The sequence below is a fragment of the Paramormyrops kingsleyae genome, chromosome 22 (assembly GCF_048594095.1).
Source record: "Paramormyrops kingsleyae isolate MSU_618 chromosome 22, PKINGS_0.4, whole genome shotgun sequence".
NCBI classification, from domain to species: Eukaryota; Metazoa; Chordata; class Actinopteri; order Osteoglossiformes; family Mormyridae; genus Paramormyrops; species Paramormyrops kingsleyae.
In genome coordinates this window covers 1100455-1127421 of record NC_132818.1, presented here as the reverse complement: position 1 = coordinate 1127421, position 26967 = coordinate 1100455, and the positions used below count along the sequence as shown (strand labels likewise).

General features: G+C 41.5%; 2 protein-coding genes across 2 annotated transcripts; both read right to left on the bottom strand.

Annotated features, from left to right (window-relative positions):
- Window positions 1-14924: 14924 nt before the first annotated feature.
- LOC111853265 (QRFP-like peptide receptor) lies at window positions 14925-16651 on the bottom strand. Its single transcript, XM_023829980.2, has one exon. It carries the CDS (start codon window positions 16649-16651, stop codon window positions 15356-15358), a length of 1296 nt encoding a protein of 431 aa, XP_023685748.1. The 3' UTR covers window positions 14925-15355.
- A 2017-nt stretch (window positions 16652-18668) lies between these two features.
- grifin (galectin-related inter-fiber protein) lies at window positions 18669-26729 on the bottom strand. Its single transcript, XM_023829994.1, has 4 exons — window positions 26666-26729; window positions 23469-23548; window positions 19403-19559; window positions 18669-19100 (listed from the first exon to the last, which is right to left on the bottom strand). The coding sequence occupies exons 1-4, from the start codon at window positions 26675-26677 to the stop codon at window positions 18936-18938; spliced, it is 414 nt and encodes a 137-aa protein (XP_023685762.1). The 5' UTR covers window positions 26678-26729; the 3' UTR covers window positions 18669-18935.
- Window positions 26730-26967: the final 238 nt, after the last annotated feature.

Sequence of the window (26967 nt, the reverse complement as noted above, 5' to 3'; positions counted from 1 at the left end):
TTCAGTTTACATGATCAATTGGGTCTTGCTGAAAGTCTGAATGCACAGGAAAAGAACACACAGCATATAATGGTGTGTAAGCTGACTGTGCCGTGCGAGAGCAGCGGGTAAATCCCGAGGGATGCAGTACTGAGGCTCAGTGTAGCTGCACTTCACACACATCTCTATGTTCCTCCAGCCACTAGCAGAATATGTCACTTTATGTTTGACTTACTGGATGTTTGCATGTGCTGCCACCAGTCTGTGACTCTAATGTGCATTTACTGTTACAGTTTTTTCCAATCATTTTAACGCGTGTCTCAATACCATGTCCACTTTTTCAAAACACTTAACACATGCACCATACCATTGGACCATGTGAGCTAAACTACTGTATGTATACGTTTGCATTGCTTTGACACAATATGCATTCAATCACCACTTCCCCCAAATTTCATGAATACTTCTCGCAGTCGGTGTTCGCCACCAGCAAAACTTTGTACAACTACAGCCGATTTTTCAGACGTTTAGATAATCTGTTCAAAACAGTTAACTTTCAGGTCAAAACCTAATGAAATTTAGAGCACTGTCAATTGAAACATGCTGCATTTTGACAGACAAAGGACACTATGCACTTGCACTAACACAAATAATTATGCTCCTAGCAGAAATTTCATAATTTTGTTTTTGTTTGCTGCTTCGTTACCATGTACATCATCTATACGAATGAGGCCATGGAGTGTCTCTTTCCTTTTTGCAAGGCAACACAATGTAATCTGTGCAAAAATAGTGGGTATGGCAACACATATATTACAGTATAACATTTACATGTATTCATTTAGCAGGCACTTTTAACCAAAGCGACTTACAGTGAAGTACTATATCTACAGAGACAGTCCCCCTGGAGCAAGTTGGGGTCAAGGGCCTTGCTCAGGGGCACAATGATGGCACCTCCTGGGAGTGAACTCACAATCTTCTGGGGTTCCTAATGGGAGCCCAGCCAGATCCCTAACTACTAGACCACCACCATCCCCCTAGATCAGAGATCTCCAACTCCAGACCTGGAGAGCTACTGTCCAGTAGGTTTTCTATCCTACCTGGCTTCTGATGAGCCACACCTGTTCCTGGTATTTACTTGAGTATAGGTGTGACTCATCAGAAGCCAGGTAGGATAGAAAAACCTACTGGACAGTAGCTCTCCAGGTCTGGAGTTAGAGACCCCTGCCCTAGATCGCCCCAAGCATTTTACAATGGTTGCAGCTGAAAAGCTGAATGAAAACACACACCAGCCTGAAATTTCAGCTAAGAACCTATCTAGGAATTTGTTTGGTTAGTGCCAATTTGCCATATGTACAAAAGGGGCCATCTTTGGATTGGCATTTTCTGCTAGGAATGAAGTATTTACATACTGCAAAAAAGAAATAGCAACACTTACATGATTTCTAATTAAATATATTGCAGCATTTCAGAATTGGTTGGTATTACAATTTTCACATGCAAAAGTAGTTCTTTTTTATTTTATTTTTACAGTGCAACATGACAGTAATTTGTGCCAAACTGGAGGATACAGCCACACTTTATATATGTAATTTGCAATGCTGAAAGTTGTTAGTGTTTTTTAGCCCATTGAACATTGAGTGCCCCAGCAGTGTTGTTGGGTGACAGCATTTGTCATTGTTATGGCAGTATGAGTCACTTTTGGGTGAATTGTGAAACGTTTTGGTGGTTGTAGGGCATTTTGCACCAAAGGTTAAGTGATGTGCTCAGGTGTGTATTGGTACAGCCCACTGTGTGAAGTGTTGTGAAAAAGTGGACATGGTATTGAGACAAGTGTGAAAATGATTGGAAAAAACTGTAAGTGCATATATATTCCCTTTTTTCTTGAGTCTGTTTGCTCATGCAAAATGAAATGCGATTAATACAGATTAAAAATGAATGATATTTAATCATGATTAATCGAAATTAATACACATTAAAAATTGTAATCGTTTGACAGCACTAGAAACAATGCTTGCAAATACAAGTATTATACATTGGACCATTTACAGTTTTTCTCAAATGCTAAAACACATTTCACAAACGTTTCCTCCATGTTCCCCAATGTCTAAACACAACACCCTTTTCTAAAGCTACATAAACACAACCACACCTTCTCACTTCAAAACTCAAACTTTCACACCAAAAGAGCAGCTCGAAGCTTTCAAAAATGTAAACACTATACACATCATTACACACTATAGCAAAACAATTGAAAACACAATGCTCAATTTGTGAGAAGGTTCTTTGTTTCATAACTGCCAATGCATATTTTTAGAAACTTTACAGTAACGGATCTTCTTAGATCTCTGCAGAGGATTAGGCATTTAGATTTGTGAGTTTCATATGAAGAGTATAAATCTATAGAAAATTCTGCATGTACACTTCTGTAACACAACTCAATGCAAAAACAGAATCTATTGCACACAACAGTACTCTTGAAAACATGATCAGGGTGTGAAGTTTTTTTATTTACTTTATTCACACCACACACACACCACAATCACTGTGCGGCATCATGTCGCTGAGCTGCATCGGGCCACATCACCTCATCCACATAGCAGGCTATATTGTCTCTTGCCAGGCACCGCGGGAAAAACGCCCTGGAATGGCGAATCCATCCTTGGAAGGCCTCCACTGGGATGTCAACACAGGCCAGCTCCATTGCCCTTAGGAGGTTCTCTCTAGTGTATGGTTGTCTGTCATAAACCTTCCATCTCCACAATGAGAAGAACTCCTCTATAGGGTTCAGGAAAGGGGAGTAGGGTGGCAGACAGACGTTTAAAGAGTGGTTACTGTTGGTGGTGAACCACTCTCTGATTTGGTTTGTTCTGTGGAAGCGGACATTGTCCCAAATGATCACATAAATGTGATGTGCGGGCCCAGGATGGTGTTGTTGGCGGTCCAGGAGGATGTCTTTTAGCTCCTCTAGGAAGGTGAGGAGACGTTGGGTGTTGTAAGACCCAAGGACAGCATGCCGGTGGACAAGCCCCTCCGAACCCATGGCCACACAAAGAGTAATATTACGCCCCCATTGGCCAGGAACCTCAGTGATGGCTCTTTGGCCAATGATGTTACGGCCTCTTTGCCTTCGTTTCTGCAGGTTGAAGCCAGCCTCATCCAGGAAGAGGTACTCATGAGGTCTGGCCATCGCGTCCAACTGTAATATCCTCAATGAAAAAGTGAAAGTGCACAGGTGTTCAGAACAACAGTCAATCAGGTAGCACAGTATTGTCCAGAAGTAATGTAGGCCACTGAGCAACACAGTATGTCCACTAACTGTACTGTGAACATGGATGTATACTTATTTGCACATACTCGTAACGTAGGTCTTTGTGTTGCGCAGAGTTGCACTCAAAGGGAACCCTATACTGTAGACCTGTTTCATTCGCATCTTTTGGCGCCGGAGAACTCGGTCTATTGTGGCCAAGCTGACATCATCAATGCTCTCAAAGTTGACATTATCGGCAATGACTTTGTCTCTGATCTCACGAACCATATCCACAATGAGGGTTTCTTGTGCCGCTGTAAATATGGCAACCCTCCCACCTCTATGTGGCATTCTTTCAACTCTAAAGAAAGAAACATGTGTTGTCAATTGACATGTTTTGCAATAACAACTGATTTGAAACCAATAGACTACTTTCACAGGGTTGTAAAACTGTATTGTGACAAAGACAGCAATAGAGTACAATACCTGTTGTGTTGTCTGAATGCCCTGATAATGGTGGCCACGGTGAACCTACTCAGGTTTGGACGGACTCTTAGTCCTGCTTCAGCCATTGTCATGCCATGGACAATGACATGGTCAATGACTGTTGCTCACATCTCGTCCGTAATGATGGTGCGAGGTTGTCTTGCTCTCCCTCCTGGACCTTCTCCTCTCCCTTGTTGGCCTCCTCCTCTTCCTCGTTGACCTGCTCCTCTTCTTCCATGGCCAGCTCTTCTCCCTCCTCTGACTCGAATTCCTCTTCCCCTGACTCTGCCTTCATCCATTGTGTTTGTTTGGAATCTTCAGCAAACTGTGCACTCTGGACTTGCTTTTATACATGTGGTCACAGCATTAGCAACAAGTGTCCTCAATTTTGAGTCGTTGTGTGTAATGAATGATGCCAGGTGTGTTCATTGTGTTCAAATATTGCTGACTGTGGCAAGCATTTTGCATCACATGAGCTTTCATTTGAGAATATGAGCAGAGTTCTTTTGCAACTTGTGTTTTAGCAAGGAAAAATGTGTTTAGATTTATGAGAACGGAGGATTGTGTTTTGTGAATTGTGTCTTCATGTGAAATGTGTTTATGATATTGGAAAATGGTGGCTAGATTTAGTAAATGTGTTTAGACAACTGGTCATTTGGTTTAGAGGATTGGCTTTTGTGTTTTAGCATTTCAGAAAAACTGTAACATGTTTATTGAACATCTTGAACACGACTCAGATGCATTCCATCTGCCACAGAAGTGCAATACCATGGACCCATATCAAAAAGCAAGATTTTTTGCTTAGCCGGACAACTTGTCGGATTTAAGGTACCTCAGTTTAAATGTTCTTTATCTTCATTCACTTACAATTAGCCCGAACTACTGTAAATCCGACTAATAATCCGACATCATGAAATCCAATTCTAGCTCGGTTAATTGCCATTGTTAGCAATATCAGTTGATAACACATTGCGTACGGTGCTTTACGTATAAAACTCCGGAGCAACATGTCCACAGAAAAGTTGGACAGTATAGTGTGTGCGACCGATTTAATGAGCCACAAATGAGAAGTAGTGCTTAAACAATATAAAACTACAACTTTCCCTTCTGTTGATAAAGGGCGCAGCCATCTTGGATTCTGAACTCGGGATCCTCTGTGCTGCTCCGAGATATTTCTCGGATCTCCGAGAAACGGGAGCGCGCATGTTGTCACTTCTCGGAATCCAACTCGGAACACATGTTCCGAGGGCAAATGGAACGCACCAAAACTGCCCGAAATGGGTTGACAGAGACATGTCAGGGATTTTGAGTCATTCTGCACTGCAGATGGGTTAATTGCATAAAAAAGTTTTATCAGATTAATCATGCTGATGGATTAATCCGCGTTAACACGTTAATTTTGACAGCCCTAATTCTTTCATTATTTATAAACGTTACCGCCAATATTCATGCAGTAATGTAGAAATGTGATGCCAAAATGTGTCGATGTTTCCATAATTTTGGCTACTAGTGTGTTTTAAGTTGGGATGTGTTTCATTAAAATGCAAGAAAGTACTAAATATTACCTTTAGGCTAGAAATTGGGCTTAACTTTTGGGTCTTCAATTGGAGAAAAAAACAGACAGGGTGAGCGCTGGGGTTATTCCAAGTGTTTACTATGCAAGAACTAGGGGTGGAGCCGAACCCGAATACGGTATTCGGAAAGGCACAAATAATGTGTTTTTTACGAATACTTATTTCGAACAAATACTTAAAAAAATATTTGTATTCGGGAACAAGAAAAACTTTATATCAAAAAGCTGCGTTTCCTCTTGAGACCGCAGTGCATGCCCGGATGAGTGAGTGAGTTCAGGAGTCGGGGGGGGGGGTTGTAAAAGAGGTGACTGACACAGGCTGCTCCACACAGTAACAGAGAAGGCTCGGCTGAGCGAAAAAAGACTTAACTGTATCACTATTTTTGTTGAATAGATTTTTGTACCTTAACTGGGTTCCGGAGTGCAACGCAAAAAAACTGGATTTTTACGCCTATTTTGAATTTTACTCGAATACGAATACAAATACAAATACTTTTCCCCCCTCAACAAATACAAATACAGATACAAATACCGGCTGCTTTGCACACCCCTAGCAAGAACCCAACAAAACATGAGCTGAAGGTGACCCACACATCGTGACCTCTGTCCTATAGCTTCAGCAAAACTAGCTTATGCTTGGCAGGGACCTGTTCTAGATTCAGCACCCGGGAATGGAGATATAGGGCTTAAAAAGATCACCCCCTATATAATTGTTGCTTAATTGATAGACAGTTAAGATGCTCAGCAGCAGTGGGTTGGCGCTGCCCACACGTCATGGTCATGAGACAAATGGGTAACTATTATGGTGGAATAATGGACGGATCCATGTTGTGGCTTTACAAAAACAAGGAACTTCATCAAACGCAGAAAAGAAGAAACAAAAGGAACCATGAGGGGTCTAACAAAGGCAGGTAGGTAGAACACAAGAACCAAAGCATGGAGCAGCATAGGAACAAACACAGCCAGGCAGAGAGCATAAATCAACACAAACATCTAAAAGCAGAACAAACACAATAACCAACTGAAGCACAGAGGAAGGACAGCCCATAAATACATGGATAATGAGGCTTAACAAGGCACAGGTGCGGGCTATTATCAATCAACCACACACACAAGAGACTAGGCGCAATGAGGAGCAGGTGAGGACAATTATAAAGCACTAAAGACTTCACACACTAGGAGGGAACTGGGAGCATGTTGAAAAAGAACATAACCACAAAACTAGACACAGGCAGGGTAAACTAGAAACAAAATGTATAAACAAGGACTAATGTATGAACACAGGAACACAGGCTATGAAAACGTATATGTCCCGCAAAGTTGAATGACAAGATACTTGCTACTCAGCTGCACACTTAGCTCATTCAGCCATGTGGCAGCCCTGGAAACAGAGGAACACACTAGGAATAGAACAGACCAGGGAAAAATCAAGAGATGGAATGGCCAGTGACACCTGCTGGCCAAACAGGGAGATGACAGGCCAAGTCTGAAAGGTAACACTAATCCACACTAAAACATTATGCAAATTATGCAAATGCGTGAGTTTATTTACAGTTTCTCTGTACTGGGATACTTTCAAATGATGGATAGAATGTTTTGCAGAAAATCTTCAGTTTTCCTCAAGGTGTTCCTCAATTTTGACCTTCCAAACGTTTAGCCACCAGGCTCCTTCTCAAAGAACCTGGTGCTTGTTCTAGTCCGCCCTGTCACAATAAAGATTTTGATTGAACCTGAAATGGGAAATGGCACGCATCTGGTGTGACACTCACACTTTCTGACTCTCACACAAGAAATCTTATGGCAAATCCATATTATTCCATTGTAAATTTAAAATTAGCTACATCAAAACCATTGGGGTGGTTTGCAAATCCTAAGACTATTTACAAGGTAATAAAACTCTTATATACATGTAAATGCGCGTGCATGTGTGTGCAGACTTCTGCCAGCCAGCTGACCGAAGTTGGTGACACTGTGATATATTGGACTACAACCATATTCCTTCTCATATTTTATTGCTGAAATGACTAATATCTGTAATAGCAATTTAGCTACTCAAAAAGATGCATATTTGGGTCTCTTAAAAAAAGTAGTTATGGTCCAGCAATTAGGACTGTACCTTCAATATGGTGGATCACCACAACGAATGCTACTATCTAAACGGCCTACAGGAGACAGATCTGTGCTGTGATGGACCTTGTGCTTTCCATTAAAAACAAATATATATTGCTTGGTCTGTTTGATTTTTTGCATTCATTTAATTCATATTTCTGCCTATTAGTCTGCTGATTAGGTTGACATTCACTGTCTGTGGAGGCATCCCCATCTGGCTCTATAGAAGACTGCATGAGAGCATCTGGATCCTACAGTGCTGCCTGTCCTGGTGGTCCGGTCTATGCAGTACCAGCTCTGCACTTCATTAAGCTGCCGCGACTCACGACAGTCGAACAGATGGCCGCATTCGAGTGAACTGAAGTCCGAAAGCCTCAATTGAGGACTTTCATTCTTTCTTCCTTTACTTTCAAGGGCATAACTCATCAGATTTGCTGTGTGTGATACCAGCTCATTGATCGTTTCACAAAAGACCAGAGGGGGCACATCAGAAATTCACAAAATGCCTTATATTCACTGCAGTTATGTAATCATCGACACTTTCAAATTATGCAATGGCTTTTAATTTAGAGACAGTTTGTTTTAAAAATGAATTTTACTGGTAAAATAAAATAAGAAAAAAACCCATCCATCCATCCATCCATCCATCTATCCATTCATCCATTTTCCACCAGGTTGCGGGGGTTAGCAGTTTAAGCAGGGATGCCCAGCCCTGCCTCTCCCCAGCCACCTCCTCCAGCACCACTGGGGGAATACCAAGGCGTTCCCAGGCTAGCTGAGAGATATAGTCTCTCCAGCGTGTCCTGGTTCTGCCCCAGAGCATCCTCCCAGTTGGACATGCCCGAAACACCTCCCCAGGGAGCCATGCAGGAGGACTCCTAACTATAGATGCCCAAACCACCTCAGCTGGCTCCTTTCGATGAGAGCAACAGCTCTACTTTGAGCCCCTCCCGAATGTCCGAGCTCCTCACCCTGTCTCTAAGGCTGAGTCCAGACACCCTACAGAGGAAACTCATTTCGGCCACTTGTATCCGCGATCTCATTCTTTTGGTCACTACTGAAAGCTCATCGACTGGTAAATGGAAAGCTTTGCCTTCCGGCTCAGCTCCCCATTCACAAGGACAGAACGGTACAGCGTCCACATTACTGCCGACGTTGCACTGATCCATCTGTCGATCTTCCGCTCCCCTCTTCCCTCACTCATGAATAAGACCCCAAGATACTTAAACTCCTCCACTTGGGGCAGCAGCTCATCTCCACCCTTTTCCAGTCGAGAACCATGGCTTCATACTTAGAAGTACTGATCCTGATCCTGGCTGCCTCACACTCAGCTGCAAACTGCCCCAGTGCCCGCTGCAGGTTAGCCCGATGACGCTAGCAGGACCACATCATCTGCAATAAGCAAAGACACCATCCTGTGGCCCCCAAACTGAACTCTCTCCACCCCTTGGCTACGCCTAGAAATTCTGTCCATAAAAGTTATGAACAGAATCGGTGACAAACCGATTTGTAAAACATACCTATACTGTTTGTTAATTTTACTTTAACTTAAGTGATATTTAAGTCTGTACAAGAATAAATGCACTGAACAACCAAGAAACAAAAATGCTGTTTATTCAATGATTACGGCTAAATAGCAACAACAAAGGCTATGGTGTTACGCCTCCATATAGTTTTGTACAAACCAGCACATAATTATGTAAATAACTGATCCAATTTACATTTCTAAGGCCAACAATTAGACCAATTACCCTCAGCATTATGCAAAGAATTGTTTTGGAATCCTTGAAGAATTCTTACATCTTGCAGCCATTGTGCAAGTCGCAGCACAGTAATTAGCTGTCAATGCGCAGAATCAGAGGAGATCAGTTGCTAAGGCACTGCGCATATAATGAGAATTGGCTGCACATAAGAGAAGGGGTGTGTCAGTAATGAAACTAATGGTTACGAGATGTGCACGGTAGCATGTTAATTACATGTCATCCATCATCTCAGATGCAAATTCAGTCAAATATGTAATGGAAGCCGTCAATTCTGGGAGAATTAATGTATAATATAAACAGTGCAGAAGTGGGGTAATGATATTAGGAATCAGGATCTGTTCCTGCCTTGTCGGTCTTCACCCCGTTTGGCCAGCAGGTGTGGCTGGCTGTTTCATCCACTTCACTGTGTTTTGTAGTTTTAGCACCCTTCTGTGTTCCCAGTATGTTTCTCTATTCCTCGGGTTGCCCGCTTAACCCTTTCAGCCGTGCGACAGTGACCATCAGTCCATCCCTACTGTCGTGGGATCTTTGCTGGTTATTTTAATTATCAGTTTCCCCAAGGTTCATACCTGCTTGAGTTTTTATTTCTGTATTGGTTCAGGTGTTTAGGTTTTTGTTCTTGGTTCTTCCCACTTGCACCTGGTTTTGTTGTTCCTGGTTTTGTTAGTTCCTGGTACCTCTACGTGTTTTGCTTCATTGTTAATTATCCACACCTGTTTCTTGGCTAACCCTTTATCAATATACTCTGCTCAAAAAAAACGAAGGAACGCTTTGAAAACTCATCAGATCTCAATGGGAAAAAAATCATGCTGTATATCTATACTGATATGAACTGGGTAATGTGTTAAGAATGAAAGGATGCCACATTGATTGATGGAAATGAAAATTATCAACCTACAGATGGCTGAATTCAAAAATCAAAGTGAAAAAATGATGCGGCAGGCTAGTCCATTTTGCCGAAATTTTATTGCAGCAACTCAAAGTCATACTTGGTAGTTTGTATGGCATCAATGTGCTTGTATGCATGCAATGGGCCGAAACATAATGTCCCAGAGGTGTTCTATTGGATTTAGGTCAGGCGGGTGTGGAGGCCAGTCAATGGTATCAATTCCTTCATCCTCTAGGAACTGCCTGCATACTTTCACCACATGAGGCTGAGCATTGTCGGGCAACAGGAGGGACCCAGGACCCACTGCACCAGTGTAGGGTCTGACAATGGGTGCAAGAATTTCATCCCAATACCTAATGGCAGTCAAGGTGTTGTTGCCTAGTTTGTAGAGGTCTGTGCATCCCTCCATGGGAATACCTCCCAGACCATCACTGACTCACCACCAAACTAGACATGCTGAACAATGTTACAGGCTGCATAATGTTTTCCACGGCTTCTCCAGACCCTTTCACGTCTGTCACATGTGCTCAGGGTGAACAAGCTCTGATCTGTGAAAAGCACAAGGCATCAGTGGTGGATCTGCCAATTCTGGTATTCAATGGCAAATACCAATCCAGCTCCATGGTGTTAGACAGTGAGCACAGGGCCCCCTAGAGGACGTCAGGCCTTCAGGTCCCCCTCATGATGTTTCTGATTGTTTGGTCAGAGACATTCACACCAGTGGCCTGCTGGAGGTCAATTTGTAGGGTTCTGGCTGTGCTCATCCTGTACCTAATTGCACAAAGTAGCAGATACTGGTCCTGCTGATGGGTTAAGGACCTTCTATGGTAACTGCCTATCTCCTGGAATCTCCTCCAAGCCTTTGAGACTGTACTGGGAGACACAGCAAACCTTCTGGCAATGGCACGTATTGATGCGCCATCCTGGAGGAGTTGGACTACCTGTGCAACCTCTGTAGGGTCCAGGTATCACCTCATGCTACCAGTAGTGATTCTGACCGTAGCCAAATGCAAAACTAGTGAAAAAACAGTAAGAAAAGATGAGGAGGGAAAATGACATTTTTTTGACTGATTCCTTCAGTTCTGTCATTGCCATTTTGTTATTAATTGCAATTTTTGTCACTGGCTCCCAAAGGGATACTAAGCACAAATATGTGGTGTTTTATGTTATTGCGAAAGATGCCACTAAGCAAAATTAACTTTTTAATGAACTCAGATCAACTCTTTTAGAACTATAATTTTGGTTTCAGTGTATTACAATTTCAAATGAATATTGTTGACCTTGCTATATATAGCGGTGGCTTGATGATTAGTGAAGTGCACTTGTAATTGATAGATTGCTGGTTCGAATCCCTAACCAGCAAGGTACTGCCCTCAAGCACTGCTTCCTGACTGCTGAATTACCTGTCCCTTGCTATGTCACATATGGGTTAAATGCAGAGGACACATTTCGTTGTGGTGTGTCAACAATGACCACTGATCACCAAATTGAAGTGTGTGAGTGTGACATATTTTTGTAAACAAATGGATAAAGTTATAAAATTAATACATTTGCAGTACTTTTAGCAAATTAAAGTGTGAGCACTGTATGTTCCACCCTGGCTCTGTTCTCTTGCCAGTCATTACGTTTGTTTGCTGCCTGTTACCCGGAGGTGAAGATGCTGCTTGCGCTGCTTCCTGTGCTTCCCTCAGCCCGTCCCGCTGTCATTGTAGTCTTTATTACTTTGTTTCACCTACCTGCCTTGTGTTTTGGCCCCTTTATTTCATTCATTCATTCATTCTATTTCCAGTGTCGTCGTAGTCCATTCTCAATAAAATCCACTCGTTGTCCCCAGCCGCCTTCACTCCTTCCCTCATTCCCCGATGTGAAACAACCCAGTGATGGATTGTTATGACCATGGGAATCATGGAAATGGACTTTTAACTCCGGAAGGGGGTCCTGCTGTAGTACCACTGAGAGTGGCCCAGTAAAATATCCCATGGATTTGTGAACTGTCCCAAGGCTTTAATGTGGGCTCCGCCTCCTGTTCAGGGCAGACAGGACAAGGGTCCCCAGGCAATTCATCATCCTTTATTTAAGCATGGTTCTGGTGCATCATTGGCTTGTTAGTGTCTATCTCAGTGTAGCTGATACATCCTGTTCAATCTCAAAGATTCCTTTCTGAGTCAGTGGTCTCCTTATAAGGAAATAATATCTCTCAAATTTGCCCTTCTGTCGCAATGGAACCTGGGCTAGAGTCTCTTCTAAGCCTGTCCACCTCTGTGTCGCCATAACCTGCACCCACTTGAATATACAGCACTGTGCAAAGGTGTTAGGCAGTCAGAATAAATGTTTAAAGCTATTTGTCTGGGAAGTAAGTGCACTCTTGCCAAGAACAAAAAACACAATTTAGCATTATAACATAGGTAAATTAAGAATAGCACAATAAAAAACTAGTAAGATTTTTTTTTTTTCTCCAAAAACTCGCTGATGTTTCGTTGGATGGCCAGACCACTTCAGTTCCCAATCATCTCCTCAGGGCCACCCCAGCCATTCCATGTATTTATTAAATTTCACCACCAGCTCCCTTAATCAATTAACTAGTTTAAAAAAGTCATTTTTATTCATTAGCTTGAAAATTTGTGCTAGTCGTCAAGTTAAAATATCCATGGGTATGTGGAGGGTTGCTGCAAATACTGGGGTTATAAGTTTTGAGATAACTATGGTAATACATTTTGACAGGCATAATAGCATAGTTTTACACTAACATGAAAATCATTTAAACATAATTTTCTTTGGCTCAATGCACAAATGCCGTATTACAGGGAGGTTTCATTCATCATTAGGAGAAGACTATTTGAGTGACAGGTACCAGGAGTGTCCAGGAATCACCTTCTCATGTGAATATGTGAAAGACATGCATGTGTGTTTATGGACTGGAGATGTGGATGGAAGTCAGCTGAGGAGATTATATATGGAGAAAGTTCTTCTTTTCATACATACACTGTATGGACTGAGTTTTTCCTGCTGATGATTAGAAATGGGGCAGTCCTGCTACACTCCAGTAATAAACTTTTAAAATGCATTGATATGTGTGATTGCCAAATGTTCACTGTATGGTACTCCAGTAAATAAAACGAAGAGATCTGACACTAAAGTCTCGCATAGGATATAAAAAATTTGGGTTGTCAACATTTATCCTTTCAATATTATGTGCTGGTTAATCATAGCCTAGCTGCATAACCACTCGTTGTATCTCTATGGAGACTTACACATGCCCACCTCATTGACGGCCATAGAACTGACACCTTTTTCAAAAAGGTTGTTTATCTTTTTGTACCAAATACTGTGAATTGTGGCCTTGGTGGAAGATTTACACTTTTATCCAAAGAGTGCATTTTAGCTGTGTATGCACACAGATATTTTACTTCCAGACACATCACCAGGATACTTTGTGTAACTCTAACCCCCAGTCTTTGATGAGATTGTGTCCTTAGCTAAACCAGATTTCATATCTACTGTTATGTCCCTAATAGGCGATTTTCGATTTGTCCCTTTCTAGATCATTACGGTCGATAAGCTAGTTAAAGAGGACGCAGTAAACACTCAGACAGGACAGGGTCAATGTAGAGTCACAGCAAGTAGAGAGTCACACTTCATTTTTGTAAGTTGTTACTAAAGCAGCTTTATTTTTGCAAGGTATTTCACTGTAGGGGCATTTTAAGGTCCTTGTTGAGTTTCTAGTCGTATGTTTCCAGGGAAGAATAAATGTTTTATAGCCCTGAAGACTCCTATTAGCATGCTTAGCAGGGTTGCTCAGAGAATGAAATTCCATAAATGTGATTGTTTTCACTGAGTATGAAATGTCATGGCAGGTGAATCAGCAAAAGCTGGGTTGGGTGACACTAATGCCTGCGAGAGAAAAATCACAGACAACAGTGATACGTTTATTCTCCTAAAATGTTCTGTGACTGCCTTCAGCTTGGCATAGAACATCACGGACATGGGCTGTGCGTAAAATAGGCTCCCAGATCCACATTGTGTAACGATGAAGGGTGGTCCCATTTTAATCAGAGAACATTAGGAGATGCCAAATACGAGGCATATGTCTGAGAATCACAACACGTCTCTATGACTCTAAATCCTGCCTCCATTTTAGCAACAGAATCTTTCATAATACGTCATTTTAATGAGGTATTCAGTGCGAGAGGGGCTTTATTGTAATATTTCTGGTATTTAAAAAGTTCTTCTGGTACTCGGAAGCTGAAAATGTCGGGTCATTTTAGTACTGGTTGTACCCCACATTTGACCTTCTCTCGCTAGGAGTATGCAAACTCTCAGCTAAAGCAGGGATATTCAGCAAAGCTTTGTTATATGTCAAGCATGAATTTTACTGACAGAAATTCTTTTTCAAGGAATAAAGTACGCTGTTGTATGTACTGTCCTTCACAAAACACCCTTTCACCCATGAGACTAACAATATTTTAACAAATTAGCTTTTCTCATACTTGTCCATTTTGTTAACTAGTTGTTTTCTGGCGTGTGTCAGTGGCCATCCAGCATTTCCATCTAACATGATCATTCCACATCATCTCCATCATTAAATACAACATATTTTGGTCTCAACAAAGCCAGAAACAAAACAACCAAAGACTAGCAAAAATAATCTGGATATCAAATAAGGTGCCTTGGATAGCAGCATTATTGACCTTCTGTTTTACTATCACCCCTTTCTATAAAATCAAAAGGGGAGGGAGGCATTTCAGGGGGGTGTTAAAAAAAAAAACAGCACCAGTTCATCAACAGAAAATATTTGCTCTTATTGAAAGTGCATGACCACAGCAAAGAAACAGATGACATATACAGGAACTAAAAACTAAATCCAGTAAGGCAGTAAAAGACTTGCTGTTGTGTTGCTGTTGTAGATAACACAGTGCACCGTAATCAGAATGTCCTCCCCAAGGTGCAGATGAACAACCTCATTTATATACAAAAAAAGGATGGCAGATGAAAGAAAACCAGGAAAAAAAGTCCTTTCTGAAAATACAACACAAATCATATGTAACACGTGCTGCTAAGTCACGGAAAAACTGTGCACACCATTCAAAGTATTTACAAAAGAAGAATAAATTGCATTGAGCAATGAACATTTTCTGTTCCTCAAATAAATACTTGACACATGTACTATTACTGGTGGCAAACCAATGTTTGGTACAGGATTACTATATATGTTTAACCAGACCAGAGAAACATTATATCTACAAGAAATAGAACTATGACTCGTACAGAACTTGCTAAGGCCAGTCAGATTGGTCTATAGCTTTTTAGGTTTAAAGACAATCGGACTGGCTGACAGAATGCTTCCTGTCTGTAAGGCTGTGAATAGATGTTGGATGGCTGAGGTTTAGCATGACATCAGACCTAATGGTGGGTGACATACATGTATATAAGTTCACTTCTGGTAGGTTGCATGTAGCTTCCTGGGGCCTTGATGGCTGCTGCTTCTTGGAGCCAATAGAGGTAACAGAGGTGAAGACAGAAATGAGCCTTGTGTGGTACTTCGTCCTGATGACTCTGGCTGAGCGGTAGAGGTCTCCGATGAAGCAGTAACAGAAGGGATTTAGGCTGGAGTTGGTGAGGCCCAGCCACTGGGCAAAAGGTCGAAGCTGCAGCACCCACGGTGGCGGATGTAATACTCGGTCAATCCATAAGTCAGCCACATAGAGCGGCAGCCAGGAGACAGCGAACAGAAGGACCAAAGCCACCACCATCTTGGCGATCTTCTTGCGGGTTTTGAGGCGGGCAGTGTACATTACCTGGCTACGGGAGTCACTAAAATTGTGGGGCATGCTCCACAGCCTCCTTCCTGTCAAGAAGCCCACGGTAAGGTTGAAGGTTACCGGGAGACAGTAGAGGGCTACAAAGAGCACAACATTGTAGGCTTGCTTCAGTCTCGCCTGAGGCCAGAGCTCTCTGCAGATGGGCAGCACAAAGGGCTGGTCCTCCATTAGGAGGATCTCATCGCGCTTATTCATGAAGATGAGGGGTGAACAGATCCCTGAAGACAGGACCCATACCACAACGATGGTCCAGAAGATCTTCCTCCAGGTTATGAATGACCGAGCATTCAGAGGGTTTTGGACACTGTAATACCGGTTGATGCTGATAACAGTCAAGCTGAGGACGCTGGCCGACACAGAAACGGCCTGGGTGAAGGGCACTGCGCGGCAGAGGAAGTCCCCGTACACCCAGGCAGTGTAAATCGTGTGGCCAAGGGTGATGGGCATGCAAACACACACCACCATGAGGTCGCACACAGCCAGGTTGACCAGGAGGCTCCGGGTGGCACTGACCCCCGGGAACCTCTTGCTTCTGTGGCTGCTGAGCACCCAGATGGACATGACATTTCCAACAAAGCCCACGGCAAAGGAGAGCGCGTACATGACAGTGAGCGCGATGGTGGTGGGCTCCCGGATGGTCAGCAGGATCAGCCGTTCCAGCTCGGCGCGCTCGTGCAGGAACGAATCCCTGCTTGTGTTCTCTGCTCGGCCAGAAGATCCGTTCTCGTATGACAGGAAATGGAATAGATGCGGCTCAGACGAGTAGTGCTCAAAAGATACATTCATCTCTGTTTGGTTGCCGAGGTCCTCCTCAGTGACAAGAATGATCACATATTCACTAACTCCAAACAGAACTGAGAAATGAGGATGATTATCTCCTACATCACTTTCAAGAAAGGTCATCTGTCCCTCGAATATGTAGAATCTGTCCGAATAAAGATGACAATCGATTATTTTCTCCTTTGTCTGTGACTGTTTATATTAACATTAATGTATAATTCATCAATTAAACTTCAATACCGCAGAAGAATTGTTAAGCAAGAACTTGTTTAATAATGTGTAAACTGCAATGTACATTGCCCATAAAGAGACAGGGCTGGAAAAAAATATTTCTAAGCAGTTTTGCGCTCCCTCGTAATTTTAGATGAAACGCAAATATTTTGCGAGTTAATGCAAAACAGTTTCAAGTTATATTTTCTAGCCCTGTCTTTTATGGGCTCCGTAGTAATGTTACCTAAACTTTTTCTTGACTCACATTGACATGCCTGGTACTCAAACGACTTACTCATGCACAAACGACATACTATCAGTTTTATTTGAAACATTGTTAATAGTATTTTATTTTATTGCTCTATTAGGAAGTCAAAATAATTCTTAATTATTCAAAATTTTAAAATTTGGCATCAGAAATGAATGTATTCGTGAACAGAAATAAAATACCGATTTACAGACGAATCCTAATATTTAGGATTAGGCACATTCGTAAAAAAACAGACCGCCAATCACAGCTAAAGCGTTTTTTTTCCCGATGATTAAAATTACATTTTCATAGCCCTAATCTCTCCCACTTTATCATATTCAAAAATTAGCAGTTTACAAATAGAGAATCACTTGCCTTTGATTTCATCACTGTGATCAGAATCCGACGAAAGAAAAGGGTGATAGCATTCCCATCCCAGGAGGTGGCCGAGTTACTTTTTTGACTGGTTTACATTAAATGTAGAAATAAACATACGGGGCGACAAGACATGTCCACCTGCTCGCAAGTGGAGAATGACTGCGGCTCTTCAAGCCCGGCAAGAAGCTGATGAGCCGGGAGCCCCAGCGCCAGATGCTGAGTCAAATCCAGACGCTCTGAGCGACGACTTGCAAAAGCAGCGGTTCCAGGTGTTTGATTCCCTGCTGCATAAATGTGACTCACACGTGTATCATGACGCTTTCTATTGAAATTAATTCATAACTGTTGCAGCCATTTAGCCAATTAGATATACGGTGTGCTAGATTTGGACTGGGGATGTGGAACGCTAAGGGAGTTGATGTGCTGGCTTTTATTAAACTAAGGTTACGATGGTAATTAGGTTTGACCATAAATGTGAATTTAATTGCAGTCGATCTGAAAATGTCTGATAATCGATAATCGAGTCTATAATCGTTTAACCTGTACGAATAATGAACACCATACTGTGTGCTTTTTATTTATTTTGTTTCTTAGTAAAGATTATTTAAGGACACTGAGACTTGAAGACAATAGCATTAGCCTATATAACATAATTAATCTAAAAGGAGGACAAATATACAAATAGTATCCATCCATCCATCCATCCATATAGGGTCGAGTTGTAGGAATACATACAACTGTATTTCTAAATTGGTGCTATATTCCAATTAAATTAATTAATGCTAATAAGTATAGCTCTGCCTAACTCGGTTCTTCCAATGTATTATATTTAAGACAAATAAGACAAATATATACAGCATATATGTACAAGCTGCAAAAATCTCTGTCTAAAGTGAGAGTGGCAGGCATGCATATTGATATGAGTACAACTAATCCGTGGTAACAGAAGAAGAATTAATGGTATCCTGGAAAAATGGGATTTGAAGAACTCTGGATTGCCGGTCTGTTTTGCCTAAACACGTCATAGCTGAGAAGGAAATCTTGGACGTGTCTCAAAATATCCATCCTTGTAAATTTCTCACCTGTGTCTAAATATACACGTACATATCTGCAGAGGCTCATAAGGCGTTTTGAAATATGTAATTCTTTTTCTGCTGATTTTTCACAGAAGATAAAAACAAGGGATATTGTGTAGGTTCACTTTATTTAAATGCTTTTTGTATGTGTTTGCAAGCTATTAGTTTTGGACAAGTTATCAAATGTTGTTTTGGACGTGACACATTTGAAAGCAAATGTAAAACATTTAAAGCTTATTAAAGTCACACACATTCAAGCGTATTAAAAAAAAACAGAGAGCGAATAATTTAGTATAAAGAAACAAAAGTTCACAGCCTAATTTGTTAAAGAGCAATTGTGGACATATGATTTAGCCTAATTCCTTGCGTAGTTATTTTAATAAAACGTTTTTTTGGTGATCATCAGGGAGGAGATATTCACGTCATTCGCCACCTGAACCTTAGTGATAGTCTTCAGGTCTTCGACGCGATGCTTGTACTGCATGATCTTTACCTCGTCGATGTACACGTGGAAGCTTTCATTATCCGAGTAGATTTCAATCTAAGAGAGAAGGGACGTTTTCCAGGTGAGTCATATGACCTGGGACATCAAACAGATGCTGTTTTCAAGAAGACACTGCGCCTGCCTGTCTGGAGCAGGCATAATAGCAGTCACTAATTATAGAAGGTCCTATTCCATTTTTACCCGTATAGGAGCCTCCGTCATACTATATATGTAATAGAATCGTTGCCGACTTTCATTCAGACGGCAAGCACGCAATTACAGATTATTAGGAGAAATTGTCTATCCACGATTGTTAATTAAGACAATGGACAGGTTGTTTGGAGCTAAAGCTACAGTACCTGAAAGGCCTCCTCTTTCTCGAAGGGGAAAGTGCTGCAGTGCTCCTCCTGTCCCCAGCGGCTGGACATGAAGGAGTTGCACACGATTTGGGACTCCGCGAAACGGGGGTTGAAGTGGAAGGCGATCTCGTCACCGCACTTGAAATTGATTTCAAATCTGGAGGGGGGTACAGTATGAAAGGGAAGTATTAAGAAATTAATGAAAAGTAGAGAAAAATTAGCGGGGATAATCCTATCATTAGGCCAGCTGCAAGTAAGCGAGTCTGGACTAGGTGTCGGTCATACAGTATGCAGGGGAGATGCGTGATTTAATATGGCTAATAAAACGCATTAGAGATTTTTCTTCATGCAACCGGTTTTGGAACTGCGCGTTTATGTCACGTAGGCTACGTATTTTGCACACAAATCTGAGAGTTAAATCGGCTGCTTAATTTTAAAAGCAAATAAATGAATACCTTTCCATTGCATGGTTTTTCACCGCGGTTCACTTTTCTCCAGCAGGATTTCTAGAAGAGACGTGTCCTTCGTTTCCTCACAAAGTTTCAAAAGCATACTCGTTGTCCTGGAATCGCCCCAATTCTTTTTATTTATAACAAAATAAATAAAATAAATAATTTTTAAATTAAAAAAATTTGTTTTCTGTTACCCAGCTGTTTTAGACCATTTTCTCGCTAAGTCATTAAAACTCACGTCACACCCATGTAATCTTCAGCCTTATGGTTTTCTCCCTCAAAGTAACGAGTTAACTCAGTGACAGAGGAGATTTCCATTATAGCTCAATGCTGTAGCTGACAGTTCAGGCTCTGATGGTGCAGGACGGGAATGGCGGGATTGACCTGCGGCTTCTGCAAGACCTCGGGAGATTAACAATAAGCAATGAATCGATTTCTGCCTGGCCCTAGTCGATCTTATCTTACAACCCAGAAAGGTTCAGTTAGAATATTTTCATTTTTCATTTTTGGATACTAGTGAAGCAAATAGTACGACAAACATGCGTCCGCCGAGGACTCGACTAGGCATACGTAAAGTTAGGCTAATCTTCCGATGATTTCAGAAGAAATCTAATTAAGACGCCGTATTTCATCTGCAGGCCCTATATAGTAGTTTAAATCCTTTAAAACACATCATTAAATTTTATTTTAAAAAAATGGACGAGGCAATATGTCCACAACATTCAATATTAAAGAAAATATTAGGACACTCTGTAAATATTTGTGTTTGCTGTACTCATTTTTATTCATATACTGGTTTTGGAAAACTGTTTCTGACAATGAATTCATTAAAGATAATTAAGCGGGTTGTTTTAGGGATGCCAAGACTGAGCCTTTTGGTGGTTACACTTTGTCCTGATTACAGCATTATTTTATGCTGATACTCCATTGATTTTCCATACTTGCTTGGCCTATGTAGGGAGTCTATCCCAGAAGCTATGGGCACAAGGCAGGGAATAATCAAGGATGGAGCACCAACACATTACAGGCAGAGTGCGAATTATCCCTCCATAATTGGGGGGTACTGCCTTCATAACACTTCTATGACCATTACGGTCCGCTACCGCGTCAATATGAATAGTTGCCACCAGGTTCAATGTTAAGAGTGCAAGATGCGTAGGGGTGTTTACTAACATGTTTGCAACACACGGTCATGGTCTGGACATGCGACAAAATGAGAATCAATACAGAAGATCTCATTATCCTTATCCCTATCCAAAAGAACTTGGTTTTGATAACTGCCAGGAATTATCCTAGAAGAAGTATACTAGTAAAAGTAATAAGCCTATACATTTACAAACAGCCTGGTCTGGTCCAGCAGTCTGGTGTTATTCCTGCCCTCTCAGTCCCCCCAGCTCCAACAGCCTTCAGAAATGAATATTTGCCTATTAGGCTAATATCTGTCTTGATGATACAGTAGATCTTAAAGTACAGCCTAATTTCTAACTCACCTCTTGGTTCTGCATGCTGTTTTCATCAGTGATGCTGTTTGCTCACTGTCCTGCACACTGTCCTCATCCTGCCATCTTCCTGCTGCCTGCACACTGTCCTGCACACTGTCCTCATCCTGCCATCTCCCTGCTGCCTGCTCACTGTCCTCATCCTGCCATCTTCCTGCTCACTGTCCTGCACACTGTCCTCATCCTGCCATCTTCCTGCTGCCTGCTCCTGCGCCTCTCCTGCCTTCTGCTGACCACCACTTTCCTTCATACACATTAAGTTTGCAAAACTGCACCTATACTTTTGGTGTAATGTTCTGTAGCTCTTAACACTAATATTTCCTACTTACTCTTCTTTTACTACCAAAAAAGTGTCTGATGTCTCCATCTAATCTATGTTTAACAAAACAGTATCTGGGCTACCAAATGAAGCTTCTAAAAATGTCCATAAATATGAAATTGTGGAATTCAGAATCAATACCACTAAAATTCAAATAATAAGGCTTATTATTTGCTAGATAGTTTTTTTTACCTTGGCCCTATAGGTTTCACTTATATAGTAATGTTTTTTTCAGAGCATAACGTTAGACCTTATATGCATTAACATTGGCCTAATAACAAACCACACGGGCTAAATGGCGAATTAATTTCAGAAAGACACAATTTATTCATGATAAAATGAGAATGAAAACATAGGGAGTTCATCTCCTTGGAAAATGACCATGATTGATTTTACCTCACCGAATAAACCTGATTTAAACAGAGAAATTAGCTTATCTTGCTAGTTAACGTAACTAACGTTGACTATACCGGCCTCAGAAGGACAATGGTAAGTAATTCAACTTATAAAGACGTCAGCTTGCATTAGTAGATGAAACACTTAAACGAATAAATGAAGGTTGTAAAATAACACATTTTCGACAGGCTAAACTTCTGCTGGCTACTTACATTTACCAATGCACGACAAACAGTAACATGACGGACGAACACAACAGAGAGACTCAGGAGGAGTTTCTATCCTCATGCCGTAAGACTTCTCAACCAGGACATGACACCACTACCTCTTAAATATTGTACAGTGGATGCATAAACTGCCATGTACTTATCAAGGCAAACTTCACTGCACACTGCACTTTAAATACTTTACTTATTTCTGTTCACTGTATATTGCACAACAATCATCTCATGCGTCACCACTTGCCACTTCTTTTTTTCTTTTTTAATTCTATGTATATATTGTCAAATTCATTCTTATAATTTGTCTGCACTTTTTATATTGTCTGCACTTTTTATATTTTAAGCTATTGTACATTGTAATTTAAAATTTTGTTAACTCTTTTTTGCACAGTCTTTGGATCGGTCAGGGTTCATTTCACTACATGTTGTACTTGTTATAACTATGTATGTGACGAATAAAGAATCTTGAAATCTTGAAATCACAACGAACATGTCACTCAATGAGAATGAATGATGCAACCGACTGGCTATAAGCTGCTTCTAGCGCCGATGTGGTTAAAATGGTACGGTCCACACTAGGGGTGTCTGAAATCGTTTTACATAAAATTTTCCTACAAGGTGAGGTTCTCTTTCTTTTTTTCTTTTTCTTTTTTATTTACAACAAAAGAAAAATGCTAAGGACGCCCCCCCCCCCAAACTGCTATTTTTGTCTATTTGGGGGGGTCTTGGTCTTGATCAGGGGGTACTGTACCCCCCGTAACATACAGTCTGACAATTTGGTAATTCCAATTAAACTTTGCCTGTTTTTGGGCTCTGGTGGGGTTTGGACTGGAGAACGTGGAGGAAACCCCATGATGACACGGGGAGAACATGCTAAATCTGCACACGTACAGCTAGGTCAGAGACTCAAACCTTGGTTTCCTTGGTTGCTAACCACTGTAATGTAATGATAGTTCATTATGGAATTAAATAAATAAAAAAAACATGGAATCTTAATCCATTCATCGATCTTCCATAGGGTTGTGGTGAAAATTTATTTACTTGCTGAAACAAACAGAGATTAGGTAAGCCCTGCATGTTGTCTGATTTACAAAGCAGTTATTACAGGTTATTATTCTGCTTCAGAAACACAGCGAAGTCTCTTGAAGCTGCCCGGCACGTCCAGAGCAGGACACTTACTTGCTGGCATCGGAAGGAGGCTTCCCTTTAAGGATGACGCTCCATCCAGGGCACAAGCCATCAAGGTGGGAAGCCTCAAACTAAGACAGGAAAAAAGAAAAAAACAGACTGGCTTTGAAAAGGCAAAGTACTCCGGCATTTATGCAGGGAACAGAGTGTACAGTGACAGCTCTGTGACCCTGGAATGGGGAACTTTTATTATTTTATTTTTCCTCACCCACACATGACTGGGGACACGGTGATGAAAAGCTACATTTCTATAACCAGAGATGTAGTGCCAGCCAGCTCAATTCACAGATTTAAGTCAATGTACAGTTACCTACAATCTTTAACTCAATCTTTAAACTAAAAAATTTTGCACATAGAACACAATTTAAAATGAATGGAAATCGTTAAAAGAAAACTTTCTACAGTGCTTCAGTCTGAGGACCTGGACCTATACTGAGTGATTAAATACCAAAATGATTATTGATGGAATGCACTTAGGACAGTCATGCTTTACAGTCCTGTGTAACCTACATAAATGGGATGACACACAAGTCCGGATTCATTTGCAGAAAAAAAGAAGAAGAAAAAAGGATTAACAGCTGAATACCCAGAGGTAGACTTCTTTAAAATTAATTAATTAAATAATGACTGTATATGTTATACATGTTACAGCTGGGCATCACTAAGGAGGGATGACCTACACAGTGGCTGTCAAAAAAGGGGTTTATTAACAAATAGAACACAAATGGAGAACCAGAAAGTAAAGGAACCATGAGAGGTCAAAACAAAAGAGGTAAAATTTGAAATAAAACTAAAAATCTAACTAGCACTGAAACTGGGAAGACATGTGGGAACCAAGCAAGGAGTAAAACACTAATGACACAGGAACAAACACACAGTAACAACTATAATTGACCACCAGTAACACAGGGCAAACAGCCACAATGACAGACTAAGGAACAGAACAAAGGCAGGCACTGATGACAAAGGCTAACGAGGGGCAGGTGAGGGCTACTACAGGCTAGGGGCAACAAGGGGCAGGTGAGGGCTACTACAGGCTAGGGGCAACGAGGGGCAAGTGAGGGCTACTACAGGCTAAGGGCAACGAGGGGCAGGTGAGGGCTACTACAGGCTAGGGGCAACGAGGGGCAGGTGAGGACAATAAACAGATACAGAAAAGGTCCAAACACTAAGGGAAACTAAAACCAGGAAAACCAAATGAACAGTGAACATGGAGAAAAGAACAAGGAACTGTAACTGAAATACCTAAACGCACATGAAACCAAGAGAACACAAAACAAAAAACCTTACATAAGTAATTGAGGCAGGCCTCCTGCCAGCCTCCAACCCACAACCAAAACCATTAAGCCAAAACAGTAACAAATTGGACAGCCAGTAAGAACACACAAGGGACTGGGCCAGATGGCCACCGACCCTGTTAATATACACACACACAGACACACATATGCACAGATTAGGTATCTATATCTTTGTGGGGGCTCTCCATTAATTTCCATGGGCTTAACCCTAATCCCAACTATGACAACCTTAACCTCTGCCTAGCTCTAATCTTTACTATGAGTAACCAAAGAAAATACGAGACTTTTTAGATTTTTAATTTTTTGATTGCATTCACAGATGTCAAAAAAACTGGTTTTTATTATATTGTGGGGGGCATTTTGTCTCTACAGTTTAATATAAACCTAATCCACACACACACACACACACATTGTATGGAAACTTCCTAATTATTACCTATTATTGGATAATACTTATTCATTGCCCCACACAGGCAGATATCTGTTATGGAAAGGCCTCTTTCAAAAGTAAACCAATGATATATTTTTCATAGACGTCAAATACTTCTGACATAGGAAGTCCTGCAGTGATGATTTTGAAGCTACTTTGGCCCATCTTTGTTTATTTATCCATATTAAAATAAAGAAGCAAATCCGCAGCTTGTCGTCTGATAGGGCATCAGCTCTCTGCTTTCAACAGGTGGTAGCTGCTGAAAACCCATCAAGACTCTTCGGGACATCATCCTGCAAGTTAAAATATTTTAACATGTGGCTTGTGTATTAGCTGGAGGTGGCAGCCGTTAGGCTCTGTGAAATGGAAAATTGCTGAGACATGCATCGTGTCCTCCTTTGACTCTCCAAATGTATGGGAATAGTTGAGCAATTGTAATGCTTACATAACCCCTCACCAATAACCCCCCAGTTAAGCAGCTGGTATTTCGATGCACTATAGGTAAATTTAATGGAAGAGGAAAATTCAACATAATGGGAATTACTTCCTGATAATGATCTCAGAAGATGAGAGATGGCTTTCGGCACCTTGGCAGACCTAGTGGAGAAGCAGACCAGGTATCTGATGAAGTGCGGGAGCTTGTCACCCTCTCTGCTTGCTGGAGAGATGTCCTAGAAGCATGTATACTCCCAGACCATGCTGGCATCCCCATGGTAAATTGGCAGCTATTACTCCTGATCAAAGTATTCATTTTGAATTGCTGCAGAAAACAATAATCGTCCGCTGAGATTATCCACTCATTTTCTGAAATTTATTTTTCTAAATTTTGTGCCAATGCCTCTGTATTTAGGTTATATTCTGTTAGAAATTAATTAAAATGGGTTATCTTTGGAACAGACCTTCTATGTAAATTAACTGTCCCAATGAACAGTGCTTTAGTCGCACATTCTCAGTGGAAGAAGTGTCTGTATATGTGTGTGTTTGTGGGTGGCGGGGGGGGGGGGGATCTCTTGGACTAACAGCATATCCCAGAAGAAAACTGTTAATACCCCTGATTTCTAAGCTTAAATACAGATACTGTGTTAGTCATTTATTCCTTCTAAACATAAACCCCTTTTGTTGCAAAATCATCTTGCATTTCAAGCACTACCTTGTTCATTTTCATTGAAACAGGAGTAATTTAAAGATAGACTGGGGAACTGAGATGGAAAAAGCTTCCGAGACCCGGTCATGTACATAAAGCTCCAGAGAACAAAGTGAAATCATGATTCTCATTAACATGCGGAAGGATGGATGATAACCGTTCCCTTATTAACCCCACGAGAGGTTCTGGAGAAGCTAGGAGAGCACTCAGGAAAAGAGTGGAGGGCAGGGCAGCTGCCCAGCTAGCTCAGTATGCGAAAAGCATGCAGAGAAACACGTTCCCGCTGCCCCGAGTTGCCCCAGGGGTGTTATCTTACCCTTAATGTCATTTTCTCCCCTGCTTCCTGGTCCAGTCCCAGGACTTCAGCTGCTTTTGCCAGGGGCACCATCATGCTTTTAAAGCACAGGCCACGTGAGACACTGGCTTTATGGGGATGAGGGCAGTGAAAGGCCACAGCGGACCTCTGAGCTCATCCCGGGTCCAGCCTGCTCCTACGTACATACACTGGCTTTGTTGGGGGGTTTGTAAACATTGTCCCCACATTCTTTAGTTGATTCGCCTATGAATCATCTCTGCCTCATACTATACCTCAGCTTCATCACACTGTGAGGCACCAGC

Excerpts from the sequence above, each read along its gene's own strand:
- LOC111853265 (XM_023829980.2), bottom strand. The coding sequence starts at position 16,651 with ATGAATGTATCTTTTGAGCACTACTCGTCTGAGCCGCATCTATTCCAT.
- grifin (XM_023829994.1), bottom strand. Across the intron at positions 19,560-23,468 it reads CCTCCTTCCGATGCCAGCAA|ATTTGAAATCAATTTCAAGT; the intron begins GTAAGTGTCCTG and ends ACCCCCCTCCAG. Across the intron at positions 19,101-19,402 it reads AGAAAGAGGAGGCCTTTCAG|ATTGAAATCTACTCGGATAA; the intron begins GTACTGTAGCTT and ends CTTCTCTCTTAG.